At 52.9% G+C, this 25,326-nt stretch overlaps 3 protein-coding genes across 3 annotated transcripts; 2 read left to right on the plus strand and 1 right to left on the minus strand.

Annotated features, from left to right (window-relative positions):
- The first annotated feature begins 415 nt into the window (after positions 1 to 415).
- On the plus strand, positions 416 to 14,957 carry dennd4b (DENN/MADD domain containing 4B). Its single transcript, XM_086037143.1, has 29 exons — positions 416 to 581; positions 2,275 to 2,610; positions 2,790 to 3,045; positions 3,120 to 3,189; positions 3,256 to 3,425; positions 3,797 to 4,038; positions 4,108 to 4,174; positions 4,918 to 4,976; positions 5,069 to 5,213; positions 5,285 to 5,460; positions 5,586 to 5,686; positions 6,353 to 6,568; positions 7,048 to 7,193; positions 7,416 to 7,549; positions 7,622 to 7,736; positions 8,495 to 8,701; positions 8,797 to 8,925; positions 8,996 to 9,122; positions 9,224 to 9,385; positions 9,990 to 10,170; positions 10,420 to 10,705; positions 11,375 to 11,470; positions 11,550 to 11,725; positions 11,802 to 11,913; positions 11,987 to 12,190; positions 12,946 to 13,042; positions 13,130 to 13,310; positions 14,203 to 14,261; positions 14,337 to 14,957. Exons 2-29 carry the CDS (start codon positions 2,294 to 2,296, stop codon positions 14,480 to 14,482), a joined length of 4,377 nt encoding a protein of 1,458 aa, XP_085893269.1. The 5' UTR covers positions 416 to 581; positions 2,275 to 2,293; the 3' UTR covers positions 14,483 to 14,957.
- A 502-nt stretch (positions 14,958 to 15,459) lies between these two features.
- Positions 15,460 to 23,152, plus strand: LOC147143071 (dyslexia-associated protein KIAA0319-like). Its single transcript, XM_086038357.1, has 14 exons — positions 15,460 to 15,517; positions 15,786 to 15,934; positions 16,015 to 16,232; positions 16,300 to 16,385; positions 16,567 to 16,670; positions 16,769 to 16,932; positions 17,258 to 17,396; positions 17,474 to 17,633; positions 17,727 to 17,869; positions 17,959 to 18,081; positions 18,158 to 18,248; positions 18,394 to 18,491; positions 18,562 to 18,715; positions 21,333 to 23,152. The coding sequence occupies exons 2-14, from the start codon at positions 15,877 to 15,879 to the stop codon at positions 21,337 to 21,339; spliced, it is 1,545 nt and encodes a 514-aa protein (XP_085894483.1). The 5' UTR covers positions 15,460 to 15,517; positions 15,786 to 15,876; the 3' UTR covers positions 21,340 to 23,152.
- aldh5a1 (aldehyde dehydrogenase 5 family, member A1 (succinate-semialdehyde dehydrogenase)) lies at positions 18,794 to 24,269 on the minus strand. The gene is made up of 10 exons (XM_086038356.1): positions 23,867 to 24,269; positions 23,241 to 23,324; positions 22,181 to 22,351; positions 21,983 to 22,099; positions 21,592 to 21,735; positions 21,363 to 21,506; positions 20,887 to 21,045; positions 20,604 to 20,767; positions 20,413 to 20,471; positions 18,794 to 19,521 (listed from the first exon to the last, which is right to left on the minus strand). The coding sequence occupies exons 1-10, from the start codon at positions 24,170 to 24,172 to the stop codon at positions 19,304 to 19,306; spliced, it is 1,566 nt and encodes a 521-aa protein (XP_085894482.1). The 5' UTR covers positions 24,173 to 24,269; the 3' UTR covers positions 18,794 to 19,303.
- Between the last annotated feature and the right edge of the window lie 1,057 nt (positions 24,270 to 25,326).

Consider the following 25,326-nt stretch of genomic DNA (forward strand, 5'->3'; position numbering starts at 1 on the left):
ACAAAACACGTCGACGGGTTGGGCCAACTCCCGATGCACTCTGGAGGACCCTGCCGAGGGTTTCGAGCTTGGTCCACTTTTTCCACGACCGGGGTTAAAATCAAAACACTCCTCCTGATTCTGAGATTTGATTTGCCGACGGAGCCTCCACGCCAGAACCCCCAAATAGACCTTATTGAGATGGATATAATTGACGCCCATTGAAATGCATTCCGGAGAGCGAATTTATATGCAAGCAATTATTTAAAAGACAATTAAAACCTCCAATTGGAGATTTCCATGAAAAAAAGTAGGTGAGGGTCTACTGTTTACAGTTAACCATTTATTTTTTTTAATGGGGTGATTCGTGAGTATTCAATGAATTTGTATTCAATTTGTATTGCATGGCAATCCATTTTCACACTTGTCTTTATTTTGAAATGCGTGAGCGGAAGTTGTGGTGTAACGCGGACGTGTTGCCGTGTGCCGCGCTTGCCTGCCTGCCCGGGCCCAGATCAAACATGGACGTCACATGGGAGCCAATGAGAGCAACATGAGCGTCGCCGTCTTCTGCCGCCCGACGAAACAGCAAACACGAGCAGGTAGCGACGCTCCCACCACAACAAGTCCACATTTGACCCAAACGGAACTGCCGCAAAGTCGCCGGAAGCTCGGCTAACGCGGGCCAACGCAGTTAGCTTAACGGCGCTCGCCTATAACGGGGCTCGGCTCGCCTCTGCTCGGCTTGGCTGGGATGTGCGCCCTTAATCGGACACGCCTCTGCCGTCTCTCGGCGCGTGGCCAAAATGTCAGCAGTCCGCCGTCCAGCGTCTAAAAGAGGAACCACAACGCTTCTGGCGATGATGTGCCGCGGGCAGACGTCAAATGACAACCGCATTTGTAGCAAATTTAAGGCAAATGTAACCGATGCGATGAGCAGATGGGCGATGCTGTCCGATAACGGAACTATCGCTTGCCTGCGACCATCTCGACTGTCGGTCGGTTGGGCTGTCTGTCCGCACGTGATGCTGTGTCTCTCTGTGACGTCATGCGTTTATTTCCGAAGTGTAGGTTGAGATGCGCTCGTTTGTCGGATAATGGAACTCCCCCTGAGCTGCCGCAGCTGCGCTTCATCTTCATCTTCACCACCATCACCTTTATCATCATCATCATCATCATCGTGTGTGTTACATGGCATACACGTGATGGTCGATGTGTAGGCATGTTGGGCTCGCTCCCGTGGTTGTCTTTGACTTTATCTTTGTATTTGGTTTGAATATGTAAACAAAGACATGATTGACATGTCACACATGACCCATGTGTGTTAAAAATAGTCAAACACATGTTGGCAACCTCATGTGACCTTCTCATGATGTCATAACTCAGACCCACAAAGACACTTTTGTGCTACTCCCCACACATGCGCGCATGCACGTGCTCACACACATTAGCAAACACACATACGCATACACACGTACACACGCATACTCACACACGTATACAAATGCACATGCTGAAACACACAAACAGAAACACATTTGCACATGCTCATATATGTGGAGACATAACATACTGTACATGCTCAGACACACACACACACACACACACACTTGTATTCTCTCACATGGATACGCACCCACACGCACAAGGTGACACACACCCACGTTGTCCCAGGAGTGTAAGTAAAGAGGTAGCGAGGTGATGACAGTTTGGGCAAACTTCCTACTTGCCGTGTTGTCATCGTCAAACATGGCCGCCGCTGCGCTCACGCCTTTTGTGCTTTCACGCCGTATGAGTGGCAACAGGAAACACCTGACGGCATCCTTCCTGTTTCACACTTTCGCTTCCGACCGCCGTGCTGACGAATCGCAGCAAGCACCGAGGTCATTCTGTAACTCGGCCGGTTGCCGTGGGGACAGGCCACGCCCACGCGAGGCCAATCATTAATCTGAATTTAAGGCTGGAATGAAGGATTATTTTAATAATCGATACATTTGTATGTTATTCTCTTAATTAATCAATGAATTTGCTTTTTATTTTATTTTGTTGATTTCATCATTGTCAAACAGGACATGATTTCAACTTGACAGCGCAGAAAATGGAGAATATTTACTGTTCAGAGGCTGAAATCAGACAATTCGGGAAATTTTAGGTTCAACAATGTCTCTAACTGATTCATCAATTTTTCAAATGAATAAATTTGATAGTGGATGATTTGCCGATGAATTGTCACACCGCGAGTAGGTTCCAACAAAAGCCTGACTTCCTGTTTGTGTGATGCGATGCGGCGAGCAGAGGCGGGCACATCGGCGGCATGACGGAGGACAAATGCCCGCAGCTGGTGGACTACTTTGTGGTGGCGGGTCTGGATCCGGCTGGACCCTGGCGACCACTGGATGACGACGCCAGGACGGCCGCCTCCACGCCGCCGCCGGGCCGGGGGGCGGAGCCCGTGACGGACCTGGCGGTGATCGCCCGCGGCCTGGGTGAAGAAGTGCCCCAGGGCTTCACCTGCATCGACAAGTCGCTGGGCGGCCACTCGGCCGAGCTGAGCGCCGGCCTCATCAACAACCCGCGCCTGTACCTCTGCTACAGGAGAGGCCGCGACAAGCCCCCGGTTGTTGACCTCGGGTAAGACGTCCGCCGCCTCCGCCGCGCCCTTGTCAGGTCGTCGTCAAGTCACAAGTCGAGTGCTTCGGAAAAGCTGACGTTTTTGCAGACTTTCCATGAAACTCAAAACCGAGCTGAGCTTGAGGTTGCGTAATCGAGCTGACGAGTATGTCTGCCCTTGCGGTTGTTGGCGTGCGCAGGGTGCTGTATGAGGGCAAAGAGCAGCCCAAGGCGGGCTGGTACGTGATCGAGACCACGCCCTACAGCCGCTCGGCCAACCTGAGCTCGGGTGCCGGCCCGGCGGCTCAGCGCGTATTCCTGACGTACCGGCGAGCCGCGGACGCGCAAGGCCTGCACTCGCTGGGCGTGACCGACATCGGCGTGCTGCTGCCCGGGAAGGGCGAAGCGGCGCCGCACACCTTCAGCCGCGTGGACAAGAACCTCAACACGGGCATGGTGAGACGCGTGCGCGTGCGGCTTGACCGGGCCGGGCCGTCGACGCCAACTTCTGTGCGTGTGCGTGTTTGCAGTGGGGTCCCGCCGTGTTCGTGTGCTTCAAGCGAGCGGTGGCCAAAGCCAACGCGCTGGTCTACGAGGCGGGTGAGTACGCGGCCACGCCGGAAAATGCGCCGGAGCGCCCGTTACGTTTTGCGCCTTGTCTTTCAGGTCTGCTGAGCCGCTACCCCGCCGACGATCAGGACGCCTTCCCGCTGCCCGAGTCGGTGCCCGTCTTCTGCCTGCCCATGGGCGTGGCTCTGGAGAGCTGGCCCGCCGACGCCAAGTACCGGCTGCCCGTCTTCTCCACCTTTGTGCTCACCTCGGCCAGTGGGGACAAGGTGGGCTCGCTTTCTTCTTCTTCGCGCCGTATTAAGGCCGCGCGCGCTACGCTCCCAAGAGGAAAAAAATTCCAGAGGCTGGAATACCAAAGTGGCCGGCCAAATGAACACGTGCGGCTTGATTGGTAGGAAGGAATTAGTTTCACTTGGAAGAGTCCGCCTTTGATAGCGTCGTCTGCCATGGCATCAATGCCAGAATTTTAAAGCCAAGATGCCGCCGTATTTACAATACCATTACGTCCCGTGGTGCAACGGTGATTAACTTGAATTATTCAATGACCAAGAAAAGGCCAAAGCTACGGTACAGCGCGAGGATGGTGACCCCCGGTGGATTAAAGTCATACCGGCACGTTTGCTGCGTATTTGCGCAGGTGTACGGCGCGGCCATCCAGTTCTATGAGGCCTTCCCCATGGAGGTTCTGTCGGAGCGGCAGAGCGTGCGTCTGGGCCTGCTCAGCGTGCTGGACCGCCGGCCCGTCCCCGAGCGCAGCCTGCAGGCCAAGAAGAGCATCTGCGTGCTCTCCCACTGGCCCTTCTTCGACATCTTCCAGAAGTTCCTCACCTTCGTCTACCGATACTCCGTCTCCGGACCCCACGTGCTGCCCCTCGAGAAGTCAGCAAACGCGTCCGCATCCGCGTCCGCGTGTCGCTTGTCCCGCTAACGGCTGACCCGTGATTGCAGGCACATCTCCAGCTTCATGCACAACGTTCCCTTCCCGTCCCCGCAGCGACCTCGCATCCTGGTTCAGGTACGCCCGCTTCATTTTCTGCATCGCCATGGCGATGTCGATGTGGTCTTGGCCTTGTTGCCATGACAACATTCACCTTGTTGTCACGTCGACATCGCCGTGTGTATCATGGTTTCGCTATCACAACCTTGTCCAATCGTCACCATGGCAACGTCAGCACGTGCATCAACTTGTCGTCGTGGCAATACCATGCACGTCACCTTGTCGCCTTGATGACGTCACCATGTGCACGACTGTCGTCCTGATGACAGCAAAACCTTGTCACCATGACAACTGCACCGAGTCAATCACCTTGCCGCCGTGACGACGTCTCCATGCGCATCGCCTTGTCGGCATGACAACAACATCATCACGTGTGCCATCTTGTTGAATGACAACATCGCATGCTTGGCATGACGACATCGCCACGCCAGCGACGTTGTCTCCATGACAACGTCACTATTCCATTACCTTGTCATCATGGCGACAGCATGCACGTCACCTCAGCGTCTGTCGCCTTGTTGCCATGGCTACAGTGTCAGCGTGTCCGTCGCCTTGTTCCAATGACAACATCACCTGCGCATCAGCGTCGCCCTATCGTCACCTTGTTGCCATGACAATGCCGCACCCAATCGCAACGTGACTTTGACAAATGTCAAATGGGCCCATTTCACTTTGATTCATGCTTTCACCGTTATGAATTTATTGCGAATGAATGATATGATTGTGAATTGCGATGAACGAAGTGTGTGTGTGTGTTGCAGCTGTCGCCATATGACAACCTTCTCCTCTGCCAGCCCGTGTCCTCGCCGCTGCCCCTCAGGTGTGTGCGTGTGTCACCAGAGTGCGCTTGTGGGGGAGGTGCCTCTTCAAATGTGACCTTGTTGCGCGTGTGTGTGTGTGTGCGTGTGTTAGCGGCGCGAGCTTCCTGAAGCTCTTGCAGAACTTGGGCCCGGGGAACGCGTGCACGCTGCTGCTGGCCGTGCTGACGGAGCACAAAGTCCTCCTGCACTCGCTGCGTCCCGACGTCCTGACGGCCGTCGCCGAGGCGCTCGTCTCCGTAAGAAAGCGCCGCCGCCGCCGCCGCCGTCGTGTCATCATGCCCGTGACGCGGTCCGTGTTTTCCCGCAGATGACGTTCCCGCTGCGCTGGCTGTGCCCGTACATCCCGCTGTGCCCGCTGCAGATGGCCGAAGTGCTGCTGGCTCCCGTTCCCTTCATCGTGGGCGTGCACTCCAGCTACTTCGACCTCTACCACCCCCCCGCCGACGTGGTCTGCGTTGACCTGGACACCAACACCCTCTTCCAGTCAGTGCGCCCCGTCTCAGCCTTTGGCAGCAGTCGCGTGTGCGAGAGCGTTTGGCTTGGGCTGTATGTGACTTGCTCACTCACTCGGTCCATGTGAGAGAGTTTCCCGTGTTGTCACCCGTCAGGTCGGAGGACAAGAAGCCATTGTCATGGCGATCGTTACCCAGGAAAGCCGGCAAGACTCTTTTCAGCACCCTGGGCAACCTGCACAAGACCCTGGAGCAGAGTAGGTCCCAAACAACAAGCAACGGCACCCGTGCACGACATTTTACCACAGGCCCAAAACGCTCAGTGTCAGGTGCGTTGTTTACTAACGGCTCACTAATGGCTGGTGTGAACCTGATATTAAATTGGTCCTTTGAGCCGGATATGGAAAAAGGTCAAGCTAAACCCACAAGCTAATAAAGCTAACAAGCCTAATAATAATAATCTATCACATGAATCATAATCTCCATTATTATTCTGACACCAAGTCAAAAGCTGCTTCCGGTTGATTGGCTCTTCCAATGATGTCCTCATCCAAATGCTAAAAACGATCTCTGTGGATTTGACTTTTTGATTGGACCTGGAATAAATGATTTTCCACCGTATAGCAACTTGTGTTGGTTCCAGTTCCTGTTACGCCTGTCAGAAAATCGACAACATTGTTTGCAAAATGGAAATAGACAAACAAAAGATCAGCCGTCTTTCTATCCGCCTTTCTGCCCGGCCGGAAAAATGGTAATCGCCCGTAGGCCGGTCCGCCTACGATTTTAAACAGGCTCCCACTAGCGTTTCCGACTGCCGTCTTCGACAAACTACCACTGGCGCTCGGTCAGAGAGAAAACATGCCGGCGAGGTGGAGGTTGTCTCAACTTGTCAGCATGACGTCGCGCCCTTGCTTTGTTGGCAGTTTGCTCCCCGGGCCAGGAGGAGGCCACGCTGGAGTTCCTGCTGACCGACTTTGACCAGATGTACCGTCGGCAGAAGCAGCTGGAGGCCGACATCCAGGAAGCCTTCCTGCGCTTCATGAGCGTCCTGCTGCGAGGCTACCGCGCCTTCCTGCTGCCCATCACGCAGGCGCCCTCTGACACAGCCACCGACTGCAGCTCCCTCTTCAACCTGCAGGGTGAGCTCTCCAAGGCAGGCTGTCTTGGCAATCGTGGACTCTCTGCAGTCACTTGGCCCCTTTCGAGCGCTGCTGCGATGTGTCCCGAGTAGAGGTCGGCCCGTGCGTATTCGCACGTCTCGCTGCCAAGAAAATCTGCTGCAATGAGTTGTACATTTAGACAAAAACATGTGCTTTGCTGCCACCTCCTGGCATCTTGCTGACAAGAAATGATGTCGATGTGTATTTAGGAGCGTCACTTGTGCAAAAGTAGTGGTTCGGTGCCATCTTGCGGCATTTTGGTGCCATTGATCTTTGTTAGTAATGAGTTGAGGAACGCTATTTAGACAAAAGTAATGATTTGCCGCCAGCTTTTGTCGATGTGAATTGAGGAGCTTCATTTCGACAGCCGTGGTGCATTTCTGCCGCCTTGTGGCACGAAGGAACGCCAGTCGAGCCTGAAATAATTTGTATAAATTTGACGTGTCGCTTCCTGCCAGGCTTCCTGAAGTCTCGCGATCGCACTCAGCAGAAGTTCTACGGTCAGCTGACGCGGACGCAGATGTTCACGCAGTTCATCGAGGAGTGCTCCTTCGTCAGCGACCGCCACGCCTGCCTGGAGTTCTTCGACGAGTGCGTCCAAAAGGTCAGTGTGGTTTTAGTCGGGCCGAGCGGGTGCACGTCACTTATGGGCAACGTGGGACATTGGGAACCTCCAAAATGTTGAAGCGGCTCTAAGCCGCCGAAAGCCTCGTCGAAAGAAGCAAGCCAGCCGCTCAGCGGCTCAACCCACCGCAAACGATTAAACGAGTCGTCGATAGATCCCCTGCGAAGGCGCTAAGGAGGGCGGGCGCGGGTGTCCCGGCAGGTGGACGTGGAGAAGCCGGAGGACGTCCGTCTGGTGGACGTGGACGAGAGCCATTGCGGCGAGCGCACCGTCTTCATCATGCCGCCCGAGCAGCCCACCGAAGACGACGGCTCCGAGTGCCCCGCCCGCTACAGGTGACGTGACGAAATGGCGCCACTCCGAAGTCGGCTTGCGCCGCGCTCATGCTCTTTTGGGTGCGTGTGCAGCTACGACACCTTCCCAGCCTTGAGGGCGGAGCTCTTTGACCGGCCGCTCGACCAACTGCGTGTCCCCGCCAAGGGCAGCGCGCCCAGTAGCCCCGCCCCCAGACGCACCAAACAGGTACGCAACGACGATGGAGAAAGGGACGGCACAGTTAAAAAACATGGAAATAAACGCTGGAAATAGAATGCAAAAAAAGGGAAGGAAGTGGAAAAGTAATAATAGAAGTTGAAAGACTAAAAATGAATTCATAATAAAAATCAAAGGATGCAAAGGGAAGGGAAAGACAATAGACAAGAAATCAATTATTAGAAAGAAATGGAAAGAATCAAAAGCGAAGGAATGAAAGAATGAAAATACGAAAATGAGTCGATAGAAAATGAATGAATGCGCAGAGTAGAATGAAATAAGGAAAACAAAACAAAAATAAAGAATGAACGGAAAATAGCCTACTAAGGAAAGAAAGGAAAATTCGAAAGGAAAGATGAACAGTGAAAGAATGTAAGGGGGGTAAAGGAGTAAGAAAATAAAAAAAATTGAATAAGAATTTCAAAATAAAAATGGGAAGAAAGATTCAAATGAGGTGAAGAATAGAATAGTAGGAAAAAAACAATATCAAGACATTAGAAGAATGGAAGCATAGAAAAGAGAGTAAGAAATATGTTTAGAGGGAATCGGAATTCAAAAGAAAGAAGAGAATGACATGGAAAATCAATGAACGGAAAGGAAGGCCTCAAAAGTCTCCAGGCGGACGGGAAAGGCGGCAGCCGCTTTTGCTATCCATGTGCTCAAAATGTGACGACGGCTGGAATGTTTGCCGCAAATGACGGCGCGTGTGCGTGCGTGCGTGCGTGCGTGCGTGTCCGCCCTCCGGCCAGGAGTTGAAGGTGGCGCAGCGGCGCGCGCAGACCTGCTGCGGCTCTCCCGACATGTGGTGCAAGTGTCTGCTGGGTCACATGTACGGCCTGTGGTTCATCTACCTGCCCACCTTCGTGCGCGCGCAGAACGCCAAGGTGCCCGCCCTCCACGCCGCCTACGACGTCCTCAAGCACTTGGAGAGCAGGAAGGTCCTGCTGCCTGACGAGGTGACCGCCCGACCGCCCGCCCGCCTCGGCGTCGCCAGCGAACCCCTTTGGCAAACCACTCTCAACCTGCTTTTTCCTGTGTGCGCGCGTCTCAGGTGTGTTACAGGATCCTGATGCAGTTGTGCGGTCAGTACGGTCAGCCTGTGCTCGCCGTGCGTGTCCTCCTTGAGATGAAGAAGGCGGGCGTCACGCCCAACACAATCACATACGGTTACTACAACAAGGTAGGCGTACCCGCGCACGCGCGGCAGCGGCTCGCGACGGCCTGCTCACGTCTTGCGCTTTTGCGCTCAGGCGGTCCTGGAGAGCAAATGGCCGTCGACCAATCAGGGCGGGCGCTTGCTTTGGGCCAAGCTGAGGAACGTGGTGCTGGCCGTCGCCCTCTTCAGGCAGCCCATCAAAATGCGCCGCGACGGCCGAGGTCAGAACGTCGCCACGTCAAAACGGGACCACTTGGCAACTCACGCCTCCTCTCTTGTTTTCGTCTTCTTCTTCTTCTTCTTCCCCTCCTTCCACCTGCAGCCGTCACGGGGGAGCACGGGCCCCGGCCCCGCCCCCGCCCCCTCTTGCCTCTGATTCGTCAGGCCAGCTGGAGCGGCCTGAGTGAAAGCTCCAGTCACGAATCTTTGACGGGATCCTTCGCCAAGAGCAGCAGCCTCAGCAGCATCAAGACGCCTGCGCAATGTAACGCGCAACACGCCGCATTCCAACACGCCGTCTTTACACGCCACGTTACTTTCCGTTACCATCTGGAAACACTCGATCGTCACAGCCCGAAGCCGTTTTGATCCATCCCTGGAGGCGGCGGCCATCTTGCCACATCGCAGTTGTTCGGGGCTCGGGTAAACAACCAATCACGACTCAACTTGCGAGCATCACACGGTCAAACTCAGAACAGCTGAGGCGTCATTTTCAGTTGACAGCAAGCGGCAAGATGGCCGCCCCCTCGGCTGGATCATAGCAAGCGTACTGTACGTCGTGTCTCGGTGGGCAGAGGATTGCTCTTGTCATTTCAGTCCCACAACAAACCTTGACTTTTTGCCTTTCTCATGTTTAGATTGATTTGTTTCAAGTTAGGGTAAGACGGATCGTTCCGAGTAGCAAAACAGGCCAGCATTGTCCTCGTTTGCTCGTGAGGCACTCCTTTCCAAATGTGGAGAAGTTGTGAACAAAGCAAGAACGTGGCTCAATTCTAAAAGTGTTGACCAGAAAATAATCATTTGAATGTCCCAGAAATTTTTAACCAATACCACCAATACATCTTTTGTTGTGGTTTTGGTATCGACAGTGGCAAACACAAGCAACAGGAAGTTGGGCCGCCATGAAAATGTGTCCAGCAAGCCCCCCCTGGCGCCTCCTGGTGGCATCCTGGTGCGTCGCAGTGACATCTGCTTGTCCAGCTTCTACGCGGATGCCGCAGAGAACGACGAGTGCGGCGGCGACTGGGTGGCGACGGCCAGGTCGAGAAGGTGCGACACACACACACAAAAAGTGGAGATGTGATGACGTGGACAGGTATGGCCACTTGACCTTATTTTCCCTCTCCGTCCGCGACCTGGGTACCCTTCCGTCATCGTCCCTCCGTCCATACGGAAAAAAATAATCATCCTCCCGCCATGTCCGTCCCTGTCCTTTTAAAGCGCTTCCGTCCTTACGTTCAGTCAGTCTGTCCCCCTCCCGCAGATGCGCGCGCACTAAGTCTGCCTTCTTTCCGACAGAGTGGCGAGCGCGTGCGAGACGGCGTCGGTGGACGAGAACGACAACAAAGTGTCGCCGCCCAGCCGAAGCCTAGCGGGACGGCTGCAGCAGCTCCTGACGCCCACGAGGCACCGCGCGGCCGTCCGACGCGCCGCCAGCGTGGACGAGCGACGGCCCGGCGCCGGAGGGCGAGGACCCGCCGGAAGTTCGGGCCGCCGGCTGTCGGAGCAGCGCCGGTCCAGGAAGTCGCAGGTGGCGGAAACGCTGCTGAAGGCCAAAGAACGCCTGGCCAATGCCACCTCAGAGGTGACGCGCCGCCGCCCGCTCGTTTGCACACTCTGCGTGGGAATTGGCGGGAAAAAGAAAATGGAAGGTTGGCGGCCACTAAGCCAAGTCTCCACGCCCTGACGCCCACGTCACTCGCCAGGCTCGGCTCCGCGCTTTAAAGCCATACACTCAAAAATTGCAGCATGGCGACCCCAAACATTTTCTTCAATAGAAAATCCGTTTTTAGGTGACTAGTTGATAGGATAATCGGCGGAAGCATCAAGTTTGAACATATTTGATTGCTGTGTATGTAATTCATTTACATGTTGTTTTTGTTGAACAAAAACAAAAGCTTTCGAGCTTGCTGTTCCATGACCTCGCTCAGGTCTGAAAACACTCGCAAACACATTCAAACCATTCCAGCTTGCCAAAAACACCCCACAAAAAAATTGTGCTCGCTATTTTTGGAGTGTACAAAAGCGCACAGTCGTAACTTTTGCCCACAACAAAAGCTGCAGAGACGGAAAATAGGAGCAGAAAAGGCCTCGTCCGTCAAGGCTGTGGCACCTCACGGCAGCGTAAATCAATTTCCCTTCAGTTGGGTTCGAGTCCCGCCATTTTCATGGCAAGTTTGTGAATGCGAGTCGTTGCCAAGCTGTATTTACTGCCAAGCGCGATGACGCCATTGGTGGATTTGTGTGTGGCCAGAGCTCGCTGTCGCTGGGCAGCGACGCCGACCCGGCGGACGCGCCGCGACCGCTGCGCCACTCCTGGGACGCCAATCAGGACGCAGCAGGGATCGAGGTGAGACCGTCCCACATTTCCTTTCTTTGTCCTGTTGAGTTTTGGGGGTGTTCAAACGAATGTTTGGAACGTGTGTCAGGTTTTGATGTCGAGCTGCTCACGGTGCCGCGCGTGCGGCTGCCTGGTCTACGACGAGGAGATCATGGCGGGATGGACTCCTGACGACTCCAACCTCAACTCCCGCTGCCCCTTTTGCGCCGCCTCCTTCGTCCCCTTCCTCAACGCCCACATCTGCGACCTCCAACCCCCCGGCAGGTACGAGTGACCGCCGCGTGACCTTCCCGCACTCGCCGCGGGCTTAGCCATCTTTTGCTCTTCCCGGTGTTCGCAGTGACAGCGACGGCGAGGGTGAGACCGCCGCCCGGCCTCCCGACGGACAGCCGTCGGCGCCGCGATGCAACGGCGTGGGTGACAACGCCACCCCCGAGAGCGGCGCCACCGTGGTACGCCGAGAGCGACGCAAACCGCTCGACGCCGTGCGACGGCTGGGTCACGCTTGTGGCATGTGGCCCCCAGGTGGCGGTGGCCTACGTGAGTCCGCTGGTGCTGCGGAAGGAGCTGGAGAGCCTCCTGGACCACGAGGGCGAGGCGGTGCTGGGCCAGCCGCAGTTCCTGGAGAGCCACTGCATCATCTTCTGGAACCTTCTGTGGTTCTTCCAGCGCCTCGGCCTGCCCAGCCACCTGCTGCGGCTCGTGCGACTCCTCGTCAAGCCCACGCAGGTACAACGCATCGGAAATTGCACTCTTCTTCTGTGTCCGCTTCTTTGGATTCTTTCGCACCTGCTCGAACCTAAAAAAACGAAACCAAAAAAATTGCCAAGATAGGAACAGGGCCAAGGAGGGCACTCGGTTTAGTCTACTTTTTCTTCTGGTGTTCAGATCAAGTTCAAATCCATTTTACTCGGGGTCAGATCAGGTTCCAATCTGGTTCACATCTGGATCAGGTTCAAAAGTGAGATTTTTAAATATGATTAGAATCGGATCTGATTCGAATCCAGTTCAGATGTGGATTAAGTTCAAATCCGGTGCAGATATGGATCAGGTTTCAAGTAAGTTTCCAATTTGTTTAGTATACAGTTTTGATGAGTTTCAGATCAGTTTCACATAAGTCTGATTCAGATCAAATCAGGTTCAAATATGATGTAGATCTGGATCATCTGTAAGTAAGTTTCTGATCAGGTTAAAATCCAGTTCAGATCAGAATTGGGTTCAAATCAGGAGTAGGTTCAAATCATTTTCTGCAAGGTTTGGATTTGGTTCTTATACATTTTGGGATTATGATATAAAAGAGGAATGAAATGAAGTTCAACAACTTTCAAATTGGATATTTGACACTTTTGACAGCTTTTCCTTGAATAATCATCATTCATGATGAGATCAATTTCAACAGTGTGGTCGCACAGCCTCGAAACACACAAGACAAGATCATTTTCCCATCAGGTGCGCGTGTGTGTGTGCGTGTGTGTGTGTGGCAGTCGGAGGGGGCGTGTCTTCGAGTGAAGCTACTGTGGGACACCCTGACCCCCGACCCCGACTCGTGGCCCCCCCTCTACGTGCTGTGGCGTCTTCACAGTAAGTGAGCTTTCTGACACGTGCGTGCGTCCGCCCACCCTAAGCCCGCCCCACCCCCCCAACTAACTCCGCCCCCTGCCGGCACAGGCGGCGTGCCCGTGCGCGGCTCTCGCTGGCGGCGCCACAACCACCCTTTCACGCTGGCCTTCCTGGAGGAGGTCCTGCGCTGCGTGGGGATGAACGAGGTCCACAAGGCCGTCACGCTCTTCCTCAACACCGTCGAGGAGGCGCAACGCCACGCCCACACCGCCGCGCCACCGCTCCGCAGGTCAGATGTGGAACTGCATACTCACACCGCATTCAGCGTGTGCGTGTGTGACTGACTGACCACTATTGTGTGTAACTGTCAGTGGTGGGCGTGTCAGTCAATTTCACATGTCTGTCATCACCAATGCGTCCGGCCCAGTCTGTCGGTCATCAGCCCGTCACTCCGTCATCGATATTTTAACTGCGCTTCCCTCATCGTGGAATTTGAGGAAATTGTCAAAAATTGTCAAAAATTGAGAAATTGTCACCGCTAATTTAGAACTGTCAATAAAAAACTGTTTCTACGGGTAACAGCACAAAATTGTTTACATTTGGTATGCGCATGCGCAAGTAAACAGCTCGTCGCATTACGGGGGAAAATGCAGAAACGAAAATCATGCACTTCAGACAATAATAAAATCATAAAAAAACACTAATAAGCAATGTTTACTTAATATTTGAGCGTATTGGTATAATGTTGGCCAAATGCTCTTTTTTTTTTACTTATCAAGTCAATACCCTGTGGCATTATGTGGAAAAATGCTGTTTTTAGCATTTAGCCGACAAATACGTTGGAACGAGTTTGCCGGTCAAAAATGTTGACCTTGGCAGCTGCACGCCTCCGTAGCAACGGGTCAACCAACGTTGTTTGCAGAAGGTCGTCTTTGCTTTTCGGGTTCGTGACGGTTCGGGTGACAGCCCAAAATCTCTTCCGTCGACGCTTATTCCATCTTTGGTTCAAAGTTTCCGCCAGTCTGCCAGCGCAATGGGAGTCCGTCCGTCACCGACACACTGACGGACCTTCCGTCGGCTCTGACCGACCGACCGCCCACCGCCGGTAACTGTGCATGTGTGACTTTTGGTGTTTGTTTCTGTGTGTGTACGTGTGTTTGCATCTGCGTGTGCGCGCGCAGGAGTGTCTACCGAGAGTTGCTGTTCCTGACGCTGGCGGCGATGGGCAAGGATCACGCGGGTAAGTGTGGCGGCGGCATGAAGCGACGAATGGCGTCTTTACGTTTGAGCTAACGCGGCTGCGTCATCCACGCAGGCGCTTTCGACAAGAAGTACAAGGCGGCATACACGCGCCTAACTGGCATCGTGGGCAAAGAAGAGTTGCGCGAGAAGCGAGCGCAGCCTCCCAGCGCCAAAGCCCTGGACTGCAGACGCAGCTTGCAGCCGCCGCTCCAGTGCTGATGGCTCGTCGTTCCGACGCCACTCAATCGGACGCGCCCCCCACTTCCTCCTCTCCGCCGGCCCTCCTCACCCACGGCTTTGCTCTCCGTAGCGGCGCGGGCACCCTGGCACGCAGCCAGACGGCGTAGAGGCGCCAACGTGGCCGACGCCGATCAGAAGAACTGTAACAGGTGCCGCGTTACGCAAAGATGGAGACGCTTCCCCTTGGTGTTTTCCTGCCACAGTCTGAAACGAGTATGCGGCAGACCATGACGTCCCATTGATGTCATTGTGCTTCCATCAGGCGGCGTTTGCAGGAGTTAGTCGAGGAATCACTTTGTGATCATATGACCTGAGCCACGTGATTACTTCCCCGCAAAAAAAAAAGGAAACCGTTTGGCTCGAGATCATTTCAATAAATACTGTTGTTTCCTCTGTAATTTATTCTGTTGTAAATGTTTTTTTTTTTAGAAAATAAAAATGTAAAAAATTCGGAGTTATTTTTATTTTTTAATGTTGGTAAGTTGTTAAGCGGTGCCTTTCGATACGACCACCGGATGCTGACACTCAACGTGAGCAGCAGCTGGGCAGATGGCAAAAACAGGCTACAAGTTGGTTCTTGCCACTGCCGAAGTTTAGCTTAATGCTTACATATCGTGGAAATTCCCATTGACAGGCTAACGGTTAGCATCAATTGATGCTCAAGGTGCCACTGGCCTTGTCTTGGAGATTAAAAGAAAGTAGTTGATTTGTCAACATCATTTCATTTGCATTTTAACTTGAACCTCCAAATCATCAATGAATACATTTTAATCAAAGCGGACGTTGCATTTTTTCTATCCATCCATTATCTGTACCGCTCACGCAACACGCGTGTCACGTGCGTGCGGAAGCCTCTCCCAATTGTCTTGTGGCGCTAGGCGGGGCACAACCGGAATTTGTCGCCACTTGCTCGCTTTTACTTTGAAATTGTCAGCGGATGTCGCGTTGTTTCTTCAGCGCTGCTGTCTGGACTGACGGCGCATGCCCTAGTCGTCACAGCCTCGCTCGCAGCAGGTATGGCGTTTAGTTCTCTTTTGTCTTTTACCTGGAATGAAGCATTTGAACGCGGAACATGGAGCATTTTCAGACAAACAAGCTGGCGTTTTGCTGCTTCGCTTAGTCATTGGCGTTGAACTCCATTACCGTTTAAATTGACGTTTAAAAAAAAAAGCAAAAGGACGCGTCCAGAAAGTGCGACGTTGCTGGCTCTGTTGGTGTTTTTTCTGTTCGTGTCCTCACATCTGTGGGTGTCTGGATGCCGCCTGGGTGCACTTGTTTTCAGGTCGAGAGCAGCTGGACGAAGGCGGGGCTGAGCGAACGGCCCTTTCCACCTTTGCGATGCTGAAAGTGTGTCAGCCAATCAGAGCGCTTGTATGCAGATGAGTTTCCCTCCAAAACTAATGACGTGTTTCTTGCTTCACGCGGTGGGAGGTACGTCAAGTAGCATGCCCCGCACCCTCGTCCTGACATGTTGTTACTTGTGTATGACGTCACATGACCTCACGTCGCAGCTGTAGTGGCGTCTCAGTGCGGGCGGAGGGGCACCTTCGCCGCTGAAGCCTTCCTGTCGGCTCGGCGAGGCGATGTGGCGCCCTCTGGCGGCCCCCCGTGGAACCTCGCCGACGTCGGAACACCTCAGCAGCGAGGAAACGGCGGCCAGCAACCGGGAACGTGGAACGCGCAGCACGAAGCCACAGCAAGAAGAAGAAGAAGAAGCTGGCAGCAGCTCGTGAGCTTCATTTTGATTACATTTGAAGCTGATGACGTCAAGTGATTTGACTTCTCATCTGCTTCAGAACACGAGCGACCCGACCGCAGCAGTCACGTCGCCGTGGAAACCAAAGAGCCACTCGGCTGAAATAAAATTACACGCCAATGCCAGGTAGCATCAGAAAGAGCACCCACTCGTTGTTGGGAATCGCTTCCAAGCCACTAGGTGAAAGTCGACCCGAAAGTGATGAGGGCCTGTCGAATCTAGTTGTAAAAGTTTAGGAACTATCCAGATGTGTAAAAATCATTATTATCATTAGTGATTTTGTGTGTGTGTGTACGTTTGTCTCCAGTGGAGCACCCGCATTTGACACGGAGGCAGCGGTTGCCACATCAACAGGCCAGTGGGCGGGGCGTGACCAGCAGGGGGCGACGCCTAGTTCAGACCAAGCACGAGGTGAGCGTTTCAAGGAGGCGCGCCCAATTGCGAACATCAGCGTGGCTGATGCATGTTAAAATGTTGCACATGTGACCCCCCCCCCCCTCCCTGAACAGTGACGGGCACTCGTCTGGTGGCCCACGCCGGCGGCACGCACACGCTGGTCCTACCCGACAACGCCGTTGTCCTCCGAGGATCCGTCAGCGGCTTCAGCCACCAAGGCGACCGCCAACGCGTGCGATTCAGCTGGCGAAGGGACCAGCAGAGCCCGGCGGCTGGTGTCAGTCGACACGCTTCGACGCGCTAAATGCATGCTCACCACCATGCTAACCAACATGCTAACCAACATGCTAATTATAATAGTTAGTTAGCATGTTCTTTAGTAAAGTTAAGGTTAGTATGTTTAGAGTGGTATGGTTAGAGTGTGCATGTATGTTTTTTGTGTGTGTGTGTTTTTTTTTTTGTGTGTCTGTGTGTTTTTGTGTGTTTTGTTTTGTATGTTTGGTGTATGTCTCTGTTTTGTCTTTTTATGGGCATGAATGTGTTTGGTCTGTGTGTGTGTGTTTTCCATTTCTTGTGCTGATGTGTGACCGTTGCGTGCTCAGGACGTCTTGCTGGGGTCCGCGCATGCGGCCGAGCTGTTGTTGTGCAACCTGGTGGAGGGGACGTACGTGTTCCACTTGCGGGCGACGGACCACCGGGGACGCTCCGGCACCGCCGCAGCCACCGTGGAAGTCCGTGCAGGTGTGCGCCGCCCGGTCGTGCGCGCGTGGCGTGTGCGTGCGTGGACATGACTAAAACGCACGCACACCCATGCCCAGAACCCGGCGCCGACCAGCAGGTGGAGCTGGAGCTGCTGGTGCCCGTGTCCCAGCTGAGCGTGTCCCAGCGGGACACGCTAGTCCGGCAGCTGGCGGCACTGCTTCACGTGGACGACGCCCACATCCTGCTGCGAGGTCTGCACCCGCGCTCGCCCGTTAGGTGGGTCGCGCCCGTGCGCCACTTGCCAGCCATCCCATAATGTACCAGCCAAGACTGTCCACCTAACACTGTGTGTGTTTGTGTGTGTGTTAGCTGCGTACTGCGTGTGTGTGTGCTGGCGCCCGACGGCGGCGGTCTGCTTCCCGCGCGAGCGGTGCTGCGCGTCCTGCATAAGCAGCTGATGGGCGACAACCAGGGCTTCCTGCTTTTTCCCGTCCTCAACGTGGACTCCGTGGGTAAGGGCACGCGTGACGACACCTCGGCTGACTTTGTGTTCCTTTGTTGTGTGTTGACGCGTGCGTGCGTGTGCGTGTCCACTGTGCAGTGTGTGCGCTGGAGTGTTCCGGGCGGGGCCAGTGCGACCCTATCATCAGGAAGTGTTTGTGTCGGCACTTGTGGACGGAGAATCTGATCCGCCGTTACCTCGGCGACGGCGAGAGCAACTGTGGTAAGTGCTAATGCTAATGCTAACCAGTTAAGCCAAGCGATGCTCAGCTAAGCGAGTGCGTTGACTTTGATGTCAGAGTGGAACCTCTTGTTGGTGGCGCTAAGCGGCTTCGCACTCATCCTCGTCATCCTCGTCATCGGCCGGACCCTCGCTTGCTGGGGCAAAAGGTCAGCGCACACACACAAATGCCACATGGCAGAACAAAAACACGGAATTTAGGGAGCGCCATGCCATGGAAAGATGTTTCATGTCAACCTACTTCCTTGACGCCAATTGCTCTGTATATATGTGTTTCTGTGTGCACGCACGTAGGAGGCAAGTTAACAAAGTGAGGAGGAGGAGCCGATACGCAATCCTGCGCAACGTGGCAGAGGATGCCGATGAGAGGATGGAGCTCCGGCCCAAATTCGGTGAGCACGTTGGCACGCCCCGGCGGCGGGTTGCTTTGCGCTGACGACCGGCCGCGTTTGCGTTGCGCAGGTGTGATGCAGCGCGACGCTGACGGCCGCTCGTTGTTCACCACGTCCGAGTCGGAGCGGGACTGCGACGGGCAGACGGACGGGGCGGACGCCGGTGTCTCGGGGCGCCGGCGTCCCGTCCGAAGCGGAATGCCCGCCTGTGACGGCGAGGCCTCGTGAGTGGTGACCGGCTTTTATTGTGACGTGATGCCGCAACGGTTTTATTTTGAAGGACGGGCACAGAGGCAGTAACGTGCCGATCGTATTAAATATTTTATTCACCTTATAAGAATACAAGCAGTTATTTTCCAAATGACAACCAACTATTTGACATTTAGGATCTATAAACAGAACGGTCGACATGATTCATGAGCTCATCATTATGCTGACGTTAATGAGGACGTTTGGCAAACGGCACATGTGTTCATATAAACAGGTTACAAATCTAGATATGTCAATCTTCTCATTTGTTTTCACCTCATATTGTGCTTTTTTTTTTTTTAATCCTTTCAATGATTGACCACAAAATAATCTCTCTTAATTGGCTGACAGAAACTTCACATCATCCAGTCACAGCTTGGCAATATTGGATTAATAAATTAATGAGAAACACAAGTGCACTGTCAATAATCAATTAAAATGATGCTATGCTAACTAGCATGCTACAGGACAAAAAATGGCAGGATGAACTAAGGGCACAAGCTAATTAGCGTTGGCGTCCCATCATCCAATCACAGCAAGTCATTTATGGCACGTTGTTGGAGCTAGCCGGATAGCGAAAGGCCGCCCAAGCAGATGTACTTGACGTCCAGGTACTCGTCTACGCCATACTTGGAGCCCTCGCGACCCAGGCCGGACTCCTTGACACCCCCGAAGGGGGCTTCGGCCGTGGACACCAGACCCTCGTTGACCCCCACCATACCCACCTCCAAAGCTTCGGCCACTCGCCAGATCTGAGACACGTCCGATGAGTAGAAGTAACCTACGGCGGTGACCAAGCAGCACACACAAAACTGTTAAGGACTGAAAAACTACTGGACTACACTCATATATATGATGTGTCAAGACAGGAGCATTGTGCTCAGTGAGAGAAATATTCAGGCCCACGCATTAGCCATTTTCTGGCTTCGCCACTATTGTGACCCTTTTGCCAATCAAAATTGCCTCGGTGGTTGCTGACGGCTTGGCTTGACTCGTGTTTAGATCGTGGTTAAATGGCCAAAATGTCCGCAAAAAGACTTATTTTCTTCCTATTTTGTTGAGACGGGACCAAACTTCCGCTTTTGTCTTTTCCAATATTGAAACTATATACTGTAAGAGTCCAACTATTTTCGCACCACCACGGTCAAAAACCGTTTGCCCTTCCACACTCGCAACACCTAGGTCTCGTCACTGCCTTAATTATATAGATCCGCGGAAGTGGCAAATTGACTCTACTGCTCCCCCGAGTGGTGGGAGGCCAAATACACCAAAATAAATCCACATAACAGAAATGGCTCGTACAGCCACTGTATAGAATCAAAACACATTGCGAAGCTGGACTTGAGCAAGAGTGTGGATAAGACTAGGGCTGGACCAGACTCAAACTAGACTAGATTGAACTAGGACTGGACTAAAGCCAGTGAAAGACTGGAAAAGGAGTCAACTGGACTAGACTAGACTGAACTAGACCTGGGCAATGAGTGGACTTGAAGGGAATTAGGGTGAAACTGATTATTAGGACCGGTCTAGAACACAAAAATAACACAATCATGACAAGACTCGACTGGACGGATGAGAGCTAACTAGGAATTGAAATGAAGAGTAATACACCGAGACTCCAAGTGGCCTGGCAAGCTGTAAGTAAATACCAGGAGCCAGTTTGGGTGCTCACCTGCCAGGCCCACTCGGGACGCATTGGCGATGGCGAGCGCTTCCTGCTCCGTGTCAAACCTGAGCAGGAAAACGACACAAATCCGGATCAATCATTATTGTCATGATCGTGATCCATTTCAGGAAAAGCAAGACGGTATCTGTTAGGGAGTCGGACCCCTCCTTGGTGAGGTGTTTTGGGTCGTAGCTCACCTGACTACAGGCACTAGGGGCCCAAAGGTTTCTTCTCGCATGCACAACATGTCGGCGCTGACGTCCGCCAGCAGCGTGGGCGCCACAAAGGAGCCGTGAAGACGTCGGCCGCCCCGCAGGAGCCGGGCCCCCCGAGAGAGAGCGTCCTCCATCTGCTGAACCACCTGGTGGCCGTCCGGAGGAACAAATGAATACGATGAACAGGCGGATGGATCGGCGGCAAGCTCGACGCCCGCGTCCCACGAGAGGCGCTTTCCGCCTAAGAGCGAAACGTGACTCCGACCTTGTCCGCCGCCCTGTTGTTGATGAGCGGCCCCTGCGTGGTGTCAGGCTCGCTGCCGTGTCCTATCTTGAGCTCGCGGTCCATGGCGGCGCCCAGCTTGGCCACGAAGCTGTCATAGATGGAGCTCTGCACCAGGAAACGGTTGGAACACACGCACGTCTGAACACAAAAAACAACGACATCGTTTGGTGACATCCGAGAGCAAAAGCAAACGGCAGTTTTGAGAGAGTTCTGGATTTGGGCTAGGGCAATCTGGAAAGCCCCACCCATGGAAATTAGTGACAACCTCTGTAGAAATGTCTTGTCTTGAAATGTGCCCTAGAAATAAAGCTGTCTTCCCTTCCCTTGTGTTTTGGGACTCAGGGCTATACAAATAATGTTGACTTGACTAACAAAACCTCACATCCACTGGCACATTTTTTTGTCCCCTATTTTTTTTCCTACAGTCTGTGAAGATGGCTTGGCGTTGCGCTCACCTGTCCCGAGTTCCTGAACTTGGAGACCATGACTCCTTGCACCGCCTTGTCCACATCCGCGCTGTCAAAGACAATGAAGGGGGCGTGACCTCCCAGCTCCATGGAGACTCTCTTGACAGTGTCGGCGGCCATTTTCAGCAAAACCTGACAACGCAGCGCTTTTGCGTTAGCATGCTAGCACAACGAGAACTGACAGAGGCACGGCAGCCCGGGTCTGTTTGGGTCTTGCCTTTCCGGTGGCGGTGGAGCCCGTGAAGGAGATCTTGGCTACCAGGGGGTCGGTGCACAAGACGTGCCCCACCGACGGCGTCTGCTCCCTGGAGCACGGGACCACGTTGAACACGCCCGGCGGGAGGCCCGCCTGGGATGACAGCTAATGAGACAAAACAACACATGACAGTGAGACCTAAATCAAACCCGAATAGATACGCCCAACGCCCAAGGACTATATCTGGACTGGAAATAGTCCTGGACTAGTTTTACAACTTGGACTTAAATTGGTTGTGGACTAAGAGTACATCTGGAGCAGGTATAGCTGTGGACTAGGACTAGCATTCGGACTCTGACTAGACTAGACTAGACTCATGTGCGGAACAAGGAGTTTGTCGTGCACATGTGACCTCAGCCAGGGCGAGCGCAGAAAGGGGCGTGTCCTCGGCCGGCTTGACCACGACAGTACATCCCGCAGCCAGCGCGGCGCCGACCTTCCTGGTGATCATGGCGCTCGGGAAGTTCCACTACAACACAAACACACGACACAATGTTGACGTCACAGCTAGCCTAGAGTAGCCAAGCTCTCCCACCAGCCAATCGCTCACCGGTGTGATGATGGAGGCCACGCCCACCGGCTGCTTGAGGAGCAGGATCTTGCGGTCCTTGAAGGGCGACGGCACCACGTCGCCGTACACCCGTCGCGCTTCCTCCGAAAACCAGTCCAGGAATGACGCCGAGTAGGCGATTTCGCCCAGGGCCTCTTTCATGGGTTTACCCTGAACAAGCAAATGCTTACGCCGCGCTTACATCACCCAAACGTCACGCTGACCACAAGCTAATGTCACACTTAAGTCATGCTAACAACGTGCTAATATTATGGTAACGTTATGCTAATATTGTACAACGTCACACTTATGTCATGCTAAAGTCATGCATGCTGTTATGCTTACATTATGCATTTGTCATGCTGACATCACGGTAATTTAACTCTATCGTCAAACTAACGTCACACTTCTATCACGCTAACAACACGTCACGTTAGCATCACACTATTGTCATGCTAACATGGCGCTAATGCAGTGCTTCTCAATTATTTTATATTATGCCCCCCAGGAAGAAAATATTTTGCGCTGCCCAATTCTCTGCCGTGACTATAAGCGGTATCATTTCTTTATAAAAGTGTTGTAAGTACACCTCAGCCTAACATTGTATCATTATCAACATTAAAGCAAACAAAAAAGGAATACAGATCAACTTACAACAAACAATAACTTTATTAACATGTTTTTTTTAGTCTTTCACATCAAAGATCCGAAGTGGAAAATGAGTGCCGCTGCCACCTACTGTAGAGGATGTGCAATTACACCAGGTCACACGCTACCCCTATCTGTTTAATTACAAGCCATTTTATTTGGCTCAGTTTCTATCGCGGGTTTGGATGTCACGCAAGGGGAGTCTCTGTTTGATATATTTGTGAATGGCTGCCTACTGTTTATTTTTGTGTGTTATAAGCCCATGTGGTCTGGGCACCTTTAATTGTGCATGACACTAAATAAGAAATAAACAAACAAACAAACCCCCCCAAGGGACTATTTGAGAAGGACTGCACTAATATGGTGCTAATGCTAATGCTGCTAAGGTAGAATGACGAGAGATGGGACTGACGCTCTCAAAGGTGATGATGGTGGCCAGGTGGTCTTTGTGCTCCGTCATCAGGTTGGCCCACTTCCTCAGCAGGCTGCTGCGCTCCTGCACCCAACAATCACAACTCAATGACAATGTCAACAAAACATCTGATCATTGTTACGATCACAGTGGCGTTTTTAGATTGTGGACCAGATAGTTCCTCCACTAAAACTCCTTTTGGCTATCGTGAGTTTGGTGGTTGGCTCGCCGAGGTTTCATGGGACGACCTGGACTGGACTGTGTAGAGGATGCGGCTCAGCCGCCACACATGGCAGCCAATCAGGGCAAAGCTTATTTTACATCATGAATGACTTACATAACTCAGGAGAAAACAGACAGTTGCACATTTGGATTTAAACAACAACAAAAACTGAAAATGGCTTTGTCCATTTACAACCACACATGCACAGTGGCATGGAACTGTGGCCACTGAAATTCAACAAGTCTGTACTACAGGTGCAATGGAAAGCACTGTACCGGATTAAGAAGATAACTGAATTGTTAAGCGTAGTACTAGTGGTCCTTCTTGCACCCTTTTAGAACCCTGATCTAGTTTCTACTAGGGATGTCCCCCTTCCTTGCTTCCTAACTTGCCATCCTCTCACCTTGGCCGTAACGTCCTTCCAGTGTTGGAAAGCCTCGTGGGCTGCGTTAACGGCCCGCTTGGCCTCTTCGGGCCCACAGTCGGCAACTCGCGCGATCTCGGTACCGGTGGCCGGGTCCAAAACCGGGAAGTCCCGAGGCGCGCACACCCAGCCACCGTGCACGTAGCCGCGAGTGCGCACCAGCGGCGCGCTCGCGTCCAGGGTGAAGGCGCGTTGGCGCGTCGCGGTTCCGACGGCGGCGGCGAGAAGACGCACGCGCCGCGTCTGTTTCATCATCATCATTGTCGTCGTCGGGGTGGTCGTCATGCTGGTGGTCGTGCCTGGGTGGGGGGGCGTGGGGCACAGGAGGAGGCGCTCATTCACTGAGCAACTTCCGGACGCTTTGAACACTCGTTCGACACTCCGGTCACGTGACCGCGCACGCTCACTAGGCTTGTTGTGCTCAAGACGGCGCATGCGCACTGCACACACGCAGGCTCACGCATGCGTACAGGGGCGCTTCATCGCAACGCGTTATATTGGTCACTTCACAATAAATTCACATTACACACGCGGAGCACGCAAATGTGTGGACAGGGTCGTCACCTTAAAGACAAATCAGCTCATGTCCAAACTGCAAACTTTTCAAGGCAACATTTAGTCAGAAAACATTGACGATATTGAAATTTGCCTCTTAACGGGAAACCTCAATCAATCTGCCTGTGAAAAGCACACGTTTGAGCCTTTTATGTGAGCTAATTGGAGCAGATGTATGTCGCGTACTGTCCGGCAGTGGCACGTTGGTGTGTTGATAGCTGTAAGTGCGGGCTCCACTAAATAGACGAGACTGAGACTGCTCCGTATTGAAGGGCTTGCAATCGTTTATTTTACAACCTCCAAACAGTAACTACCCTGGGCCACAGGAGGACGCTCAGGGTTAGCGCGTGCAATGAGCCTCTACCACAGTGTTTTTCAAACTGTGTGCCGCGAATTATTGTCAGGTGTGTTGTGGGAAATGATCTAATTCGTGTGCCTGTGCGGTCCAGCGCCTGGCAGCGTAATCATCTCTTGTAGTACTCTTCCATGCCAGCACGTGGCAGCAGCAGGTAGCCAATTGTCTTTGTTTAGAGACAAGCGAATTAGTGACGCATGTTTATCCAAGCAGGCCCATGTTTCACACTGATTAATTATCAATATGAAACATTCTAAAATGGTTTTTTCTTTGTGTTTATTTAATATCTATTCAAGACGTTATAATATAACGTCATTCTTCAATGTTAAAAAATGCTTATATAAACAATATAACACTTATCTTGTTAAAATAAGCTTTTTTTTTCACAATTTCAGCTGCTGGTGTGCCGCGGGATTTTTTCAATGAAATAAATGTGCCTTGACTCAAAAAAGTTTGAAAAACACTGCTCTACCATGACAGTTGACGGACGAGTTTTAACTTTGTACCAGGAGCGGAGCCATGGGTGCGC

Source organism: Filicampus tigris, chromosome 8 (genome assembly GCF_054856515.1).
Source record: "Filicampus tigris isolate MCC_2025a chromosome 8, RoL_Ftig_1.0, whole genome shotgun sequence".
NCBI lineage: Eukaryota > Metazoa > Chordata > Actinopteri > Syngnathiformes > Syngnathidae > Filicampus > Filicampus tigris.

Bases quoted from the DNA above. Each gene is read 5' to 3' on its own strand.
- dennd4b (XM_086037143.1), top strand. From the start codon at position 2,294: ATGACGGAGGACAAATGCCCGCAGCTGGTGGACTACTTTGTGGTGGCG. The intron at 10,706-11,374 runs GTGACGCGCCGC...GTGTGTGGCCAG, and splicing joins TGGCCAATGCCACCTCAGAG to AGCTCGCTGTCGCTGGGCAG. The intron at 14,262-14,336 runs GTAAGTGTGGCG...TCATCCACGCAG, and splicing joins GATGGGCAAGGATCACGCGG to GCGCTTTCGACAAGAAGTAC.
- LOC147143071 (XM_086038357.1), top strand. From the start codon at position 15,877: ATGCAGATGAGTTTCCCTCCAAAACTAATGACGTGTTTCTTGCTTCAC. The intron at 16,233-16,299 runs GTGAGCTTCATT...CATCTGCTTCAG, and splicing joins GAAGAAGCTGGCAGCAGCTC to AACACGAGCGACCCGACCGC. The intron at 17,397-17,473 runs GTGTGCGCCGCC...ACCCATGCCCAG, and splicing joins CACCGTGGAAGTCCGTGCAG to AACCCGGCGCCGACCAGCAG.
- aldh5a1 (XM_086038356.1), bottom strand. From the start codon at position 24,172: ATGACGACCACCCCGACGACGACAATGATGATGATGAAACAGACGCGG. The intron at 21,507-21,591 runs GCAAGACCCAAA...CTGCGTTGTCAG, and splicing joins GCTCCACCGCCACCGGAAAG to GTTTTGCTGAAAATGGCCGC. The intron at 21,046-21,362 runs GTGAGCGCAACG...TTTTGTGTTCAG, and splicing joins AGTTCAGGAACTCGGGACAG to ACGTGCGTGTGTTCCAACCG.